At 36.0% G+C, this 14,364-nt stretch overlaps 1 protein-coding gene across 1 annotated transcript in view; it reads left to right on the top strand.

The window, feature by feature from the left end:
- LOC129275008 (post-GPI attachment to proteins factor 3-like) overlaps positions 1-14,364 on the top strand; it is a 20,895-nt gene continuing 6,531 nt past the window's right edge. Inside the window, exons 1-7 of the mRNA XM_064108229.1 lie at positions 1-89; positions 3,433-3,782; positions 5,165-5,317; positions 9,254-9,316; positions 10,356-10,417; positions 11,336-11,484; positions 13,801-14,005. Coding sequence (XP_063964299.1) covers positions 3,468-3,782; positions 5,165-5,317; positions 9,254-9,316; positions 10,356-10,417; positions 11,336-11,484; positions 13,801-14,005 — 947 coding nt within the window. The 5' untranslated portion in view covers positions 1-89; positions 3,433-3,467. The remainder of the gene's footprint in view (positions 90-3,432; positions 3,783-5,164; positions 5,318-9,253; positions 9,317-10,355; positions 10,418-11,335; positions 11,485-13,800; positions 14,006-14,364) is intronic.

Below are 14,364 nucleotides of genomic sequence, written 5' to 3'. Positions count from 1 at the left end.
AGACAAAAGAGGAATTTATGCAGCGAGCACAAGGTACGTTTATTTGTCGCTAAGTTTAAGAGCCGCAGTGCAAGAAAATTAGGAATAAGGTAAAATGAGCATTTTCTTCTTTTTTTTCCCGGCAATTAACTTATTTCTTAAGGTCTTATGGGCATTGTAATTTTAAAGATATTAGTATTACAATTTTATGTGATATTCTGGCGAAATTGTTACTTGAGAGTCATTTAGTTGTTGCTGTTGATTTTTGCTCAGTCCCACCTATTTCATTTGATGTTCATGATGTTGGCCAATTTCTAAAAAAAGGAGGATTGCATTTGCATCGCGATCGTCTACCCTTCTTCTTAATTTATGTCTATTTGGCAATTAGTCACGAGAAGCCATTTTTGGCACACATACTATATAGATCTATTAGGTAAGACAAGGCTCCACATTAACTTTTTTTGGTGGTGGCCCGTTCGGGCCACCAAAACCTTCAAATAATTTTTTTTTGTGGCCCGATATTAAAGTTTGGTGGCCCGAAAAATATAAAGAAAAACATTAAAAATGAATAAATGGGTATAAATGGTTTAACCACTGTCAAAAAAAATGAAAGAAAATAATAAAAGGGCAAAAAAAAGTGTGAGAAAATTCCTTCCCTAAATTTGCCAATACATGTATGTTGGAAAAATTCACATTTCATATTAATGAAATGCCTTCCCAAAGTATTTACTTTCTCAAGAGTTGTTTAAGAAGTCATTTATAAACAAGAAAGAATGAAAGTAACTGTCTGTTTATTTTTGGCTAGAAAAGACCGGAAAAGACACAGCTTCGAAAGAAACCAAGTAACAACATACATACAAATGCACATGTGGGACTGTGATGTACTCACCTATGTGTTTTTATGTGTATTATTTTCATTTGGAAATCGGTCTTTTTGAGTCAAAAGAGAGGTCATGATTCCTCTTTTTAATGCTTGCAAATAATCAGGATACACCAGATTTTAGCAAAAAGGTCTGTAGAAGGGCATTTCATTGGTGTAAAATGTGACTTTGACTTGGATTTTCACAGTTCTGTGGAAGATTTCTTAGCAGCAACATTTCGTATTGCAGCTCCCTGAGTCTGAATAGGCTGCTAACGCGCGCACAGCTGCTTCAAGCATGCAAAGCTCAAGCCAGCCGGCCGGCCCGGCCGGCTGGATAAAAGCTACTTAATGCTACATGTATAGCGGTAGGCCAACTTTGTGTGTGTGTGTTTGTGTGTAGATCAACAAAAAGGGCGCATGACGAACTGGCTTGCAATTTGAACTGTAGAAAGTTGATAAATGCATGCAAAATGGGGAGAAAAATTGCGCTTTTCTGAAAATTATTGGTTGCCCGATTCGGGCCACCAAAACTTAATATTTTTTCAATAATGGTTGCCCGAGGTGAATTTCTGGTGGCCCTGGGCCACCGGGCCACCGCTAATGTCGAGCCTTGGGTAAGATGATTTTTCAAAATTTGATGAGTCGAATAAATTTTGCTTGCCTTAGCTTAGGCCTAGATCACCCAGCCAAGGGTTCATTACATGCCGCTGCGCACAGAAAATTCAAGCCATAGTCATAGCCTAGTCATAGAAGTCGTGTGTTGTGGACCCAATAAGTGAGATCCCAGCACGCGCGACCCACTAGTTAGAAATCCACTGCCAAACGCGGTTCGTGGTGCGAGGTTAGTATACTTACTAATACTAACCTGGCCTCGCAATACGTGTGAGTGGGCCTAGATCAATTAGATTTAGAATCTAAGCAAAATTTATTCGACTCATCAAGATCTATATACGGTATACCAGCGTTACATCTAATTTCAAAAAATCATATTTTTGAAATTTTGAAAAATTTGATCATCAAAATAGGTTTATCGCAAATCGGCAAATATCAACAGAGGTAGCTACAGTGCAAAGCATGATGGGATTAAAAAGGAGAGAGACCGGAGGCCGGAGCTAGCTACCTTGTCCTTGCCCCCTTTTTTATCCCATGATGCATTGCGGTTCTGATTAGCGATAAACCTATCTTGAGCATAAAAAGCATGAGAGAGAAAAACAAAGACAAAAATCAACACAAGGGAACAAAGTACAGTGAAATTTTCATCAGCAAATGTGTAGGGGGAGTAGGCCTTCTTCTCCATGTTCTCCGAACAGATGATGGTTATTGAAGGAAATAAAAGGGAATAAAAAACAAACTAAAAAGCAACAAGATTTCAAAAATCTTGAAAACTAACATTAGATCTATAGTATACCTAGATAGATCTAGTTAGTGATTGCATTACCGACTGGCCTTGTGTTACCACCAAATGCGTGCATCATACACGTCTGAAAATGATTCCAATAGCTCAAAACTTCGCAACATCCTTCCAAAGGGATCTTGAATAGAAAGGTGATGAAAACTGGTTAAAGCACATTTTCAAAGTGTTTATTTTCTCAAAATAATAAAATATTGTAAAAATACCTGATCAGTGATTTTGCTGTTTTTCCAACTTTTCCCACAGAAAACACATGTTCGGTATTATTTACCATTTTCAAGTGACTAATATGCGAAGAGGGGTGTGATTGGAAGCTGATAAAAGAGAAAAAAGATTTTGGCAAAATGTTTACATATTTATAATATATTTTGTATGTATTTATGATGAAAGTTTGATGAATTTTGTGACAATATTATGATTGATATGATTGAATTTATGAAAAGTGTTTGCTAATAAGATCCACTACCATGTTTAAGATTAAGTTTGTCAAATCTAGCTAGATTTGAGGTTTTCTCCTAAGTACCCATTCCCCTGGGGCAGTAATCTAAATATAATATGTAGTATATGTTTTATGTCCTCATGAAAGTAAAATATAATTTGAAGTAAAACTTTTGAAAAAATGACATTTTAGCCATGTTAGGCCTATGTATTGGAGTACGGTATTAAGAGTAGTTCTTGCCTTACATTACTACCACATCACAATGCGGCCAATTTGAAGTCTCCATGATATAGTGATAACTAATATTTACAACTTTTGAAAATTCATAATTTTCTTATTCAGTTATTGTTTGTCCGATATTGTTCAAACTTTCATCCCTATCAGCTAGTCTGATTTTTCTTTTTGCTCTAAATGCAAATTTTTATTTGGGTTGGATTTCCCTTTAAGCATGATATTGTGGAATTATTTTCTGATGAGTAAATGTGCACATTTCAGTAATACAAGGTCGTTCAGTAATGCAATTACTCACTATATATTTTCCTGAAAAGGAAGAAAGGGAAATATGGAAAAAAAAAATATGCATAGACTATATGTGTTGAAAATAGTGGAGTGAGATATATAATGGGGACACACTTTGTGAAAGATGAGGAATGAGTTTGCTGCTAGCTGTATTTGAAAGTATTGAATGACTGTTAGACCTGTATGTCTAAACTAGAGTTTTCATCTTTTTAAAATCTTCAGATTCGTAAATGATGAATTTATATAAATAAATCGCTATGAAGCCTACCTGGAAGACCTATCCATACATCATAATCCTCATCCTGGGATCGATTCTGTGTCTTCTGCAAGAAGTCATTGCTTCAGAAGGTGACCGTCACAAGGTTCACAGAAACCTTCTTCGTGCATGCCTGAACCAGAACTGTAGCACCCCGGAGCAGCTGAATCACTTCCATGGAGACCAACCCCTAGTACTGTGGATGCTTGGCTGGGACTGTAAACATGAGTGCCGCTACCTGTCGATGTGGACAACAGTCAGTCATCTGATCAGGGAGGGGACCCCCATTTCTTCCATTCCACAGTTTTATGGCAAGGTAAATATTAGAGAAAATGAAGGTTGTGATTCTTGAGTGATTATCTGTGAATAAACTGGTTAAAGGAGGAAAAGGAAGAGAAGAAGAAGGAGGAGAAAGAAGAAGAAGATTAAGGAGGGTGAGGAGGGGGAGGGAGAAGATGAACGGAGGAGGGGAGGAGGAAGAAAGTGGTGAAGGAGAAGGAAAGAAAAGGAGGAATAAGATGAAGGAGGAGGAGGAGAAAGAAGGAGAAGGAGGGGGATGAATAGGATGAGGAGAAGGAAGAAGAAGATGAATGAGGTGGAAAAAAGAAGGAGGGGGAGGAGGAAGAGAAGAAGATGAAAAGATGAAGGAGAAGGAAATAGAAGAAGGAGGAAGAAGAATATGATGGAGTAAAAAGGAGGAGGAGGGGGGTGAATAGGATGAGGAGAAGGAAGAAGATGAATGAGGTGGAAAAAGAAAGGAGGAGCAGGAGGGAGAGAAGAAGATGAGAAGATGAAGGAAATAGGAGGAGGGGAAGAAGGAGGTGAAGGAGTGGATGAATAGGATGAGGAGAAGGAAGAAGAAGATAAATGAGGTGGAAAAAAGAAGGAGGGAGAGAAGAAGATGAAGGAGAAGGAAGTAGAAGGAGGAGGAAGAAGAATATGATGAAGGAGTAAAAAGGAGGAGAAGGAGGGGGTGAATAGGATGAGGAGAAGGAAGAAGATGAATGAGGTGGAAAAGGGAAGGAGGAGCAGGAGGGAGAGAAAAATATGAGAAGATGAAGGAGAAGGAAATGGGAGGAGGGGGAAGAAGGAGGAGAAGGAAGGAGATGAATAGGATGAGGAGAAGGAAGAAGAAGATGAATAAGGTGGAAAAAAGGAGGGGAGGAGGAAGAGAAGAAGAGGAGAAGATGAAGGAGAAGGAATAGAAGGAGGAGGGGGAAGAAGAAGATGACGTAGGAGTAAAAAGAAAAAGGAGGAGGAAGAGGGAGAGAAGGAGGAGGAAGAAGAAGATGGTGAGTGAGGAAAAAGAAGGAGAAGGGGGAGAAAGAAAATGATGAAGGAGAAGGAAAATGAGGAAAGGATTGAGGGGAAGATAATAAGAAGTAAAATATTTCCTTCTACATTTGCTTGCAATGCCCGATATATTTTGGAATATATGTAATGTGTCCACCTTAGATTTATTTTAGATGTCATTGAAATGAGTATAAGTTTAAATGATAATTTTCATTTGAAAGAAAATAAGTGGATTTGCCTTTTAAACTGCTTGGCTTCAGAACTGCCCTGGTACAGTAATGTTGAAAAAGTTTAGGAGGAGGAAAGTTTGAATTTTGTGATTTTCAGTGATATAATACTCAAGTTTTATACTTCATTGTAAGATAAGTTTAGGTAACAAATTCCATGTACTTGATTTTTTTTCAGTGGCCCTTTATCAGAATATTAGGAGTCCAGGAACCGGCATCTGTCATCTTTTCTATCGCTAATGGTTTCGCTCAAGTCTTCAATATTTTCCAGTTGAGAAAGAAGGTTCCTAATACAGCACCCATGTATTACGTTGGTTTAGCACAGGGTATGGTAAGTATTGTAGAAGTGTTAAACAGTGTGTCCATAAAAACTAAAAAAACAAAACGAGAATGTAATTGAGAATTATTGATGTTTATCATAACTCAGTGAAAAATATAATTATTCAATCTTAAAGAATCTTATATGATACATGTATATATCTTAAATATAATTATTAAATCTTAAGGACGTTCCACAGTTATGTTTGTGCGCATTATAATCAGCACATATTTTACACTCTGCGCGCTGATGTCACAATGGATGAACAGGTGATTAATTAGCTGTGGGTATGAACTGATTTTTCTCATCATCTGCACTCGAACTGCAGATCCGATGCGTTATTTTATGAAGCTAAAAAACTGGAATTATTCCATGGACCATTAAAAAAAATATCTCTACAATTTCATAATACTTTACTCTGCAGTGCTGCCAAGAATCACGAATATAACCCCGAGTTTGAATAAATGGTAGAGTGGATTTGATTTTTTCTGCACATAGATACAAAGCATTTGGCGCATTTTTGGTGTTTTAAATAGCACATTTGCTCTAGTAAAAATGGTAAAAATTTGAAAACAAGCACATGAACCCCTATTTTTTAATGTTTGCACCTCTTAGGTATACCTTCCTCTACAACTTTGCAAATGGTGGTAAAAATGACATGGATTTTGAATAAAGTGCAGCATTTATTGTCCTTTTGTAGTTATTGAAATTTCACATTTTTGAGATTGGGTTTTTGTTATCTTTTACGCCATTTTTAAGAACTGACAGTGCTGTTTATTGTAAACAAATAGCAGTATAAACAGATTCTCCATTCTAACGATACAATTATTAACTCTCTTGTGAAATTTGATGACTTTTTCATGTATTTTGACTGAGTAATGGAGGTTTAAATTCATTGTAGTGATCTTGCGAGGTCTAAAAATGACAAATTCTTTTGAATGCGCAATTCTTAAGAACATCCAGTTGGGTGAACTTTGAAGCCCTCTAGCAAAAAATCAAGCACATGGACCTATGTTAATTCTTGCATATTTCGAATATTCAGGTTCTAAAGTATCTATGTGCAAAGTTTGGTGAAAATGACATGGATTTCACTTTAACTGTGGAACGTCCTTAAAAGAGTCTTCTTTTTCATTTAATATAGCATACATGATGCGTTATTAACAGATGAGTGATGGGGAATATTTTTTCCCCCAAATATGATTAGAATTTTGGTCATAAAATAGCTCTCAACTACTTTCTGTACAGTCCTTTGTAAACTATTTATACTACACAAATTACTTTTTGTGTAGCAGTCTTTAAGAAAAAGAAAGGTGGAGCACATTGCAATCCGATACCAGGAAAATTATTTGAGTGGGTACAGTTTTTAGAGGAGATACCCACTGGTCATATATGGCGAATGGATTTTTTATTTGGAATGAAAATTGTATTTCTCTAATGTTCCATAAGTCTTCTCTTTTTGTGGTACCAAATCAAAGAAAATAGGAATAACAGTGTTTGGTTTCTTTATATGAAAGTTATAGGTTAAAAATGACTCTCCTATCAATCTAGACATTCAACAAGTTTTCAAACTTCTATCTGACCCATTGGTCGTATGGCGAATGGATTCTCAATTTGGAAATGAAAATCGTATGTCTCTAAAGTCCTATTGTCTTCTCTTGTGGTGCCAAATCAAAGAAAATAGGAATAACAGTGTTTGGTTTCTTTATATGAAAGTTATAGGTTAAAAATGACTCTCCTATCAAATTAGACATTCGACAAGTTTTCAAACTTTCTTTCTCACCCATTGGTCATATGGCGAATGGATTCTTAATTTAGAAATGAAAATCATTTGTCTCTAAAGTTCCATATCTTATCTTATTGTGCCAAATCAAAGAAAATAGGAATAAATAGTGTTCGGTTTCTTTATATGAAAGTTATAGGTTAAAATGACTCTCCTATCAATCTAGACATTCAACAAGTTTTCAAACTTTCTTTCTGACCCATTGGTCGTATGGCGAATGGATTCTTAATTTAGAAATGAAAATCGTTTGTCTCTAAAGTTCCATATCTTCTCTTATTGTGCCAAATCAAAGAAAATAGGAATAAATAGTGTTCGGTTTCTTTATATGAAAGTTATAGGTTAAAAATGACTCTCCTATCAATCTAGACATTCGACAAGTTTTCAAACTTTCTTTCTCACCCATTGGTCATATGGCGAATGGGTTCTTAATTTAGAAATGACAATCGTTTGTCTCTAAAGTTCCATATCTTCTCTTATTGTGCCAAATCAAAGAAAATAGGAATAATAGTGTTCGGTTTCTTTATATGAAAGTTATAGGTTAAAAATGACTCTCCTATCAATCTAGACATTCGACAAGTTTTCAAACTTTCTTTCTCACCCATTGGTCATATGGCGAATGGGTTCTTAATTTAGAAATGAAAATCGTATGTCTCTCCAGTTCTATTGTCTTCTCTTGTGGTGCCAAATCAAAGAAAATAGGAATAACAGTGTTCGGTTTCTTTATATGAAAGTTATAGGTTAAAAATGACTCTCCTATCAATCTAGACATTCGACAAGTTTTCAAACTTTCTTTCTGACCCATTGGTCATATGGCGAATGGGTTCTTAATTTAGAAATGAAAATCGTTTTTCTCTAAAGTTCCACATCTTCTCTTATTGTGCCAAATCAAAGAAAATAGGAATAAATAGTGTTCGGTTTCTTTATATGAAAGTTATAGGTTAAAAATGACTCTCCTCTCAATCTAGACATTTGACAAGTTTTCAAACTTTCTTTCTCACCCATTGGTCATATGGCGAATGGATTCTTAATTTAGAAATGAAAATCGTATGTCTCTAAAGTTCTATTGTCTTCTCTTGTGGTGCCAAATCAAAGTAAATACGAATAACAGTGTTCGGTTTCTTTGTATGAAAGTTATAGGTTAAAAATGACTCTCCTATCAATCTAGACATTCGACAAGTTTTCAAACTTTCTTTCTCACCCATTGGTCATATGGCGATTGGATTCTTAATTTAGAAATGAAAATCGTTTGTCTCTTAAGTTCCATATCTTCTCTTATTGTGCCAAATGAAAGAAAATAGGAATAACAGTGTTCGGTTTCTTTATATGAAAGTTATAGGTTAAAAATGACTCTCCTATCAATCTAGACATTCGACAAGTTTTCAAACTTTCTTTCTGACCCATTGGTCATATGGCGAATGGATTCTTAATTTAGAAATGAAAATCGTTTGTCTCTAAAGTTCCATATCTTCTCTTATTGTGCCAAATCAAAGAAAATAGGAATAATAGTGTTCGGTTTCTTTATATGAAAGTTATAGGTTAAAAATGACTCTCCTATCAATCTAGACATTCGACAAGTTTTCAAACTTTCTTTCTCACCCATTGGTCATATGGCGAATGGGTTCTTAATTTAGAAATGAAAATCGTATGTCTCTACAGTTCTATTGTCTTCTCTTGTGGTGCCAAATCAAAGAAAATAGGAATAACGGTGTTCGGTTTCTTTATATGAAAGTTATAGGTTAAAAATGACTCTCCTATCAATCTAGACATTCGACATCAATCTAGCATGGTTCCCACAGTCATGGAAAATCCTGGAAAAAATTTGATCATGGAAAGTCAGGGAATTTGGAAAATTTGTGATAAGTCATGGAATTGCATTTACCTCTTGGCTATGGCAGCTTTCCAGTTTGTCATGTCTCGCAACTCTCATACTCTGTGATCATATTCTGCTATTATAATTGGTGTCATGATTTCCATTTTTCCCAGTTTTGTGACATCCCAAATTCTACATAACTCCCGGAAATTCATGGAAAGTAGCAATTTAGTCATGGAAAAGTCATGGAATTCTGTTTTCAAATCACTGTGGGAACCCTGTCTAGACATTCAATAGGTTTTCAAACTTTCTTTTCTCTCTCTCTCTCTCTCTTTCTCTCTCTCTCTGATTTCAACAGATTGCAGTAAATGCTTGGATATGGTCAACAGTCTTCCACTCCAGAGATTTAGCCTGGACAGAGGTGTGTTTTGTTCTCTTTCACAATTATTACATGATTTGAAAAATTCTTTCTTGTCAACCCGATTTCTATATATTTATTATGAATATAACAAGAATCAAAAGTAGTATATAAGGTAGCAGTATAGTTCTGATTAGTGTTGTGGTTGTAAGTTTCTGATTTTTCAAGTATCCTGATTTGTACATTCTACTAGTTTTGCCTCATGAAATCACTTGCATTCTTTAAATATCACTCCTTGAAAAAGAGCTGTGGCAGTGCCAGCATATTTAGATGGGGACAGGTTTAAATTTTTGTATTTTGAATGGATAGCTGTATTGTACAGTTTTATATGTAATGGTTGGTATTTTATGATAGCCATGGTTTAATTAAACCGGGTTTAACTGGCACTCTTTTATGGAGTGCAAGTTCTTAGTGTCATTCACCAGTTAAAATTATTCTTATCCTGCTGCAAAAAGTTGTCAAATGAAAAATTCACAGAGTCATGAAATGGAAAGAATAACAAAATGCAAAAATATTATGAATTTGAATAATGAATTGATACATTATAATTGCTACTAATAAGAAAGATAATTTACGAAGCCCAGCATTCCATATAAGTGTGGTTTTAAAATTCTTGTATAAATTTGTGTTAAACCTAGGTTTTAAACCTAGGAATTAATCGTTGTTTCACTTGACAATGATGAGAACATTAGAAAATAAAATACAAAATAAATATTGAGTGGATGACGTCATCAGTTTCCTCATTTGCATACCGACCAGGATGTGCATGTAACTGTTTTGTAAAATTAAGCGAAACTTTAAAAATGTCATAACTTTCTTATTTTACATCTGATTTTGATGGAATTTTCAGTGTCATGCTTGTTGATTTTTCTCTTTTTATTCAAATCAACTTTTTGTTGGGTTGGCCTTGTCCTTTAAAGGATGAACGCAAAGGAAATTTCATCGAATCCAATGAAAGAAAGAGAAATATTAGAAGGCTTGAAGGGAGTGAACTAAACAAATGTCAAAATTATTTCACTGTGATCTGCTTTTTCTTCTCCAGAAAATGGACTACTATTGTGCGTATTCTCTTGTCTTGTCCGGCTTAACAGCAACATTACTAAGGTAGGTGTTTCACAGATTGTCTAAGGGGGTGTTGCAAGAAAATATTTGCAATCAATCGCAAATATTCTGTTGCAATTTTACACAATTGATTGATCACTTTTAACTATGGCAAATAAGATTACACTCCTTGTTTCATGGAGCAGATAAGCAATCAATCGCAAGTTTACAATTAATTGCCCGGCGCTTGATTTCGGGAACGAAAATAGACTTGCAATTGATCGTACGTTTCTTGCAACGCCCCCTAAGAGTGTGAACCCTTAAGAAAAACAGCACTTGGCTGTTCGGTCACTCAAGTACTGAATAAACAAATGAAAATAATTGATTTTTTAAAGAATAAAATCAAGAGATGCGTTCCAATGATAGGTTGAAATAAAGGAATATTGATTAGAATATAGAAATGAATAGAAGTAAGAGAAGGCCTCTATAGAGCTATACATGTACAGGTATGTACATGTATAGTAGGAATGAATTAATTTTGACAAAACTAAAAATAAAAAGGTTTTTCTCTGGTGGAGAGGAAACTTGTTTATGAACTTACTTGCAACCTCTTTAAAGCAAATACGAACTAAAAGCCTTGTGTAGTGTAGCACCATCTCAAGTCCTCAGTTACTGAAAGCTAGCCAGGATTCTAACCCACAATGCAACATAGTATTCTTGAAAAACAGGCCTACTTGAATGATAACATAATAACAGAAATATTGGACAAGCAAAAAAAGGGGGGGGGGCATCACTCACATTTTTCATCTGCGGAAAAAAAAAATTTACAAGCGTAACAAAAGAGGTCATCATTCCAAAATGAATTTTGCTTCCAATTTAATGGGTTGCGGTCAAATCTTCTGCCCCCCCCTCCTATCTGCGGTTTAATATGCTTGTCTAATTTTGATTTAAAATGCTGGTATTTCTTGTCTGTATTTCTAGAATATTTGCTGTTCGGGACAACGGGATGAACATGAAAGTAGCCGTAGGAATCGCTGCTGTCACATCTCTTTTCTACCTCAGACACGTCTGCTTCCTGGCGTTGATTCGTTTTGATTATGGTTACAATATGAAGGTCAATATTACAACAGGTGAGTCAAAGGTACAAAGCAAAGTTAATTGTACGTTATTGCAAACTGATATTCATACATATGGAAAAAGTAAATATATGGAAGAGCAAACTCCCGACGGAGATGTAGCATGTAAAAAATTTGATTTTTTTTTAATTTTCCTACAGTAAATACTTCTTTGGCAAGATACATTAACTATCAGCATTATTTTGGAAGAGTAAATTATATTAAGCTGTTCTTCCTTCTCTTCCTTTCATACCTTCTGCATTTGCCTCCACTTCCCTCTCTTACCCCCCTCAACCAACTCCCTTTCCCGTAAAGGTAAAAGACAGTAGTTGCAGCGAACTATTATTCCATGAGAAATTCTTTTTAAATCAAGGTTACTTGTCAAAATATTATCATGCATCTAGATCTGTTACATTAATGTAAAATTATCTCTGCAAATCATGAAATCTTAGCTCAAAATCGATAATTCTGATGATCACTAACACAGAAAAGCATATGTGGGACAGTGTATTAATATTGCTTCAGAAAAAATACCCAACATTTGATCGAATCCCGTGCTTATCTTGCTCATTTCTCAGCAATTACGCATTTTCTTCCAGAGCTATTTGGCACATATTTTTTTATTTATACATACAAACAGTTTGGTAGTAATTTCATTAGATTCTGTTCACTCCATGACGAAAAACCTCCATTTGAGAACACTATACCCCAGTTTTCCTTTTCCTCAATTCTCTTCTCCAAGTACTACAAACCCTAATTGCCCCAAGCATGAAATTTAAGTATAGAAACACCTGTTTCTTGACCTCGGTCCGAAGATAACACAACAGCCCAGCATATACAGTCACAGCAGGGGGGGCACACACGATGGATTGCAATGTGTGTAGTTCTGGTGAGTGTCTTAAGAGCCTGCTATGGAGTTCCATGTATACACGCGGTGAAAGTGCAACTTTTTTCTTCTTTCTTTCTTTCTTTTTTTTTTCTTTCTTTCTTTCTTTCTTCCTTATTTCGAGGTCGATTTTATTCGTTCGAAATTGAAAATGGAATAATATTGGATGTCTGAATATAATATGCCTTTGAAAACGTGATTAAATATCGAATACAATAATTTCATTCCGAAGGTCCTTCTCCAGTCAGAGAAGTCTTACGTAATAGCACAGCTGTTGTTTATCATTTCGTCCTTGGCTCAACGCATTTACTGGCCTGTGGAGGTGAACTGGGATTACCTGGCCAAGATGGGTTTATCAGGGCTTGGAAATGTTATTGAGATTTTCTAACGAAATTTGGGGTAAAGAACCGCAGTTTGCAATCTGAACTGCGGTCTTTCTCCAAACGGGGGTTTGACGTAATGTCATTTTGAGATCGTTACCACAACTGGTATTATACAAATAATGCATGCAGCCGAGAGCGTTAGTGGAAATGCAGAGCACGCGAGGTTTCTTTAGATAGGTGCCGCACTGTGCACGAGCCGCTGGCGGCGAGTGCCCAGTGTGCACCATCTGAAGAAACCGAGCTTTCTCTGCATTTACTTTTACGCACGACAGAGCAAGTGCATTATTAGTTTTATAAAATAGCAACACAGAAACAAATTCTTAAAAAGTTACAGTACAGTTTTGTTGGACTTCTCCCGGGACTTCTACCGCATTGGTTTGCTTGAGCGTGCAATGTCAATTTTCGTTGCGCACCTTTTGCACTGCCGTGCAGTGCACCAAAGAAGTTGGATGTCATGTGACGCGTACTGGCCAATCGCGATGCTTGAAATAATACACCTATTTTATAATTATCTTTAATTTGTAATTACCCTTTTGTTCTATCTCATACCTTCCTCTCTTCTCTCTTTCTCTCCCTTGGTCTCCCTTTATATATATATATATATATATATATATATATATATATATTCTCTCTCTCTCCTTGGACTTTGCTTACTTTGCATATTTTTTTCCATCTTTTCCCTTTTCCCTCCTCTTTTAGGTAGCCTACTATAATAGTTCGATCTCTTATCCATTTCTCGATCAGTTCTTCTTTGGCAGTTCGTAACTTCAATGATATCAATATGTGAAAGTATGGAACTATTACAGAGCATCAAAATTTCTTTCCGACTTCACGCTCCCATCCCAATCCCCATCAATAATAGATCTGTTTCTTTTTCTGTTTATGGTAATTCCAGTAGGAACTCGGCAGGACAGCTTTTTTCTGGTAAACGCCAAGCTGGTATAAATGGAAAAATTTTACGTCTAGTTTCATCAGTCATAGTCACTGACCTTATAGACGACAGATATTACTCTCTTTTATGCCGCCCCACCCTCCATGTCTCTTACATTATTTTATCTACAGCGATTTTGAATTTTATCCTGATTGTGGCGTGGAGCTTATGGAACATAAAACAGCAGCCTTATCTATGGAAGGCCATCGCATCCGTTGTGACGATCAACCTCTGTCTCTTGCTAGAAGTGTTGGACTTTCCCCCTCTCTGGTGGACGTTCGATGCCCACTCTCTCTGGCATGCAAGCACAATCCCAATAGCATTTCTCTATTCAAGGTAGGTGTTCCAGAAACATATATGAAGTAATTATAATTTGCAACATTAAGGCCTCGTCCCACTGGCCAACGGACACAAAACGTATTCATAACGAATACAGCGCTCCAGACAATGGACAAAATGGGCGAACAATTAAATCATAGTAGACGGATGCTCGATGGATATAGAAAACATACAGTGTATATAAAACATGTATGCAAAGAGTACACAACAGTTACATAATGTTTTCCAACGAATTGCAAGATTCTTTTCCGTTTTACATCCTCTCTGCATCCGTAAGTGCAGATGGACCAAGCCTTTATTTAGTGCGGAATACAGTGTTTCTAAGTACTGCATCACCCCCGGCTTTTCATGGCTAC

The sequence above is a fragment of the Lytechinus pictus genome, chromosome 13 (assembly GCF_037042905.1).
Source record: "Lytechinus pictus isolate F3 Inbred chromosome 13, Lp3.0, whole genome shotgun sequence".
In the NCBI taxonomy this organism is placed as follows: Eukaryota; Metazoa; Echinodermata; class Echinoidea; order Temnopleuroida; family Toxopneustidae; genus Lytechinus; species Lytechinus pictus.
The sequence above is the reverse complement of the archived record's forward strand: the minus strand, read 5'-3'. Positions and strand labels throughout refer to the sequence as shown.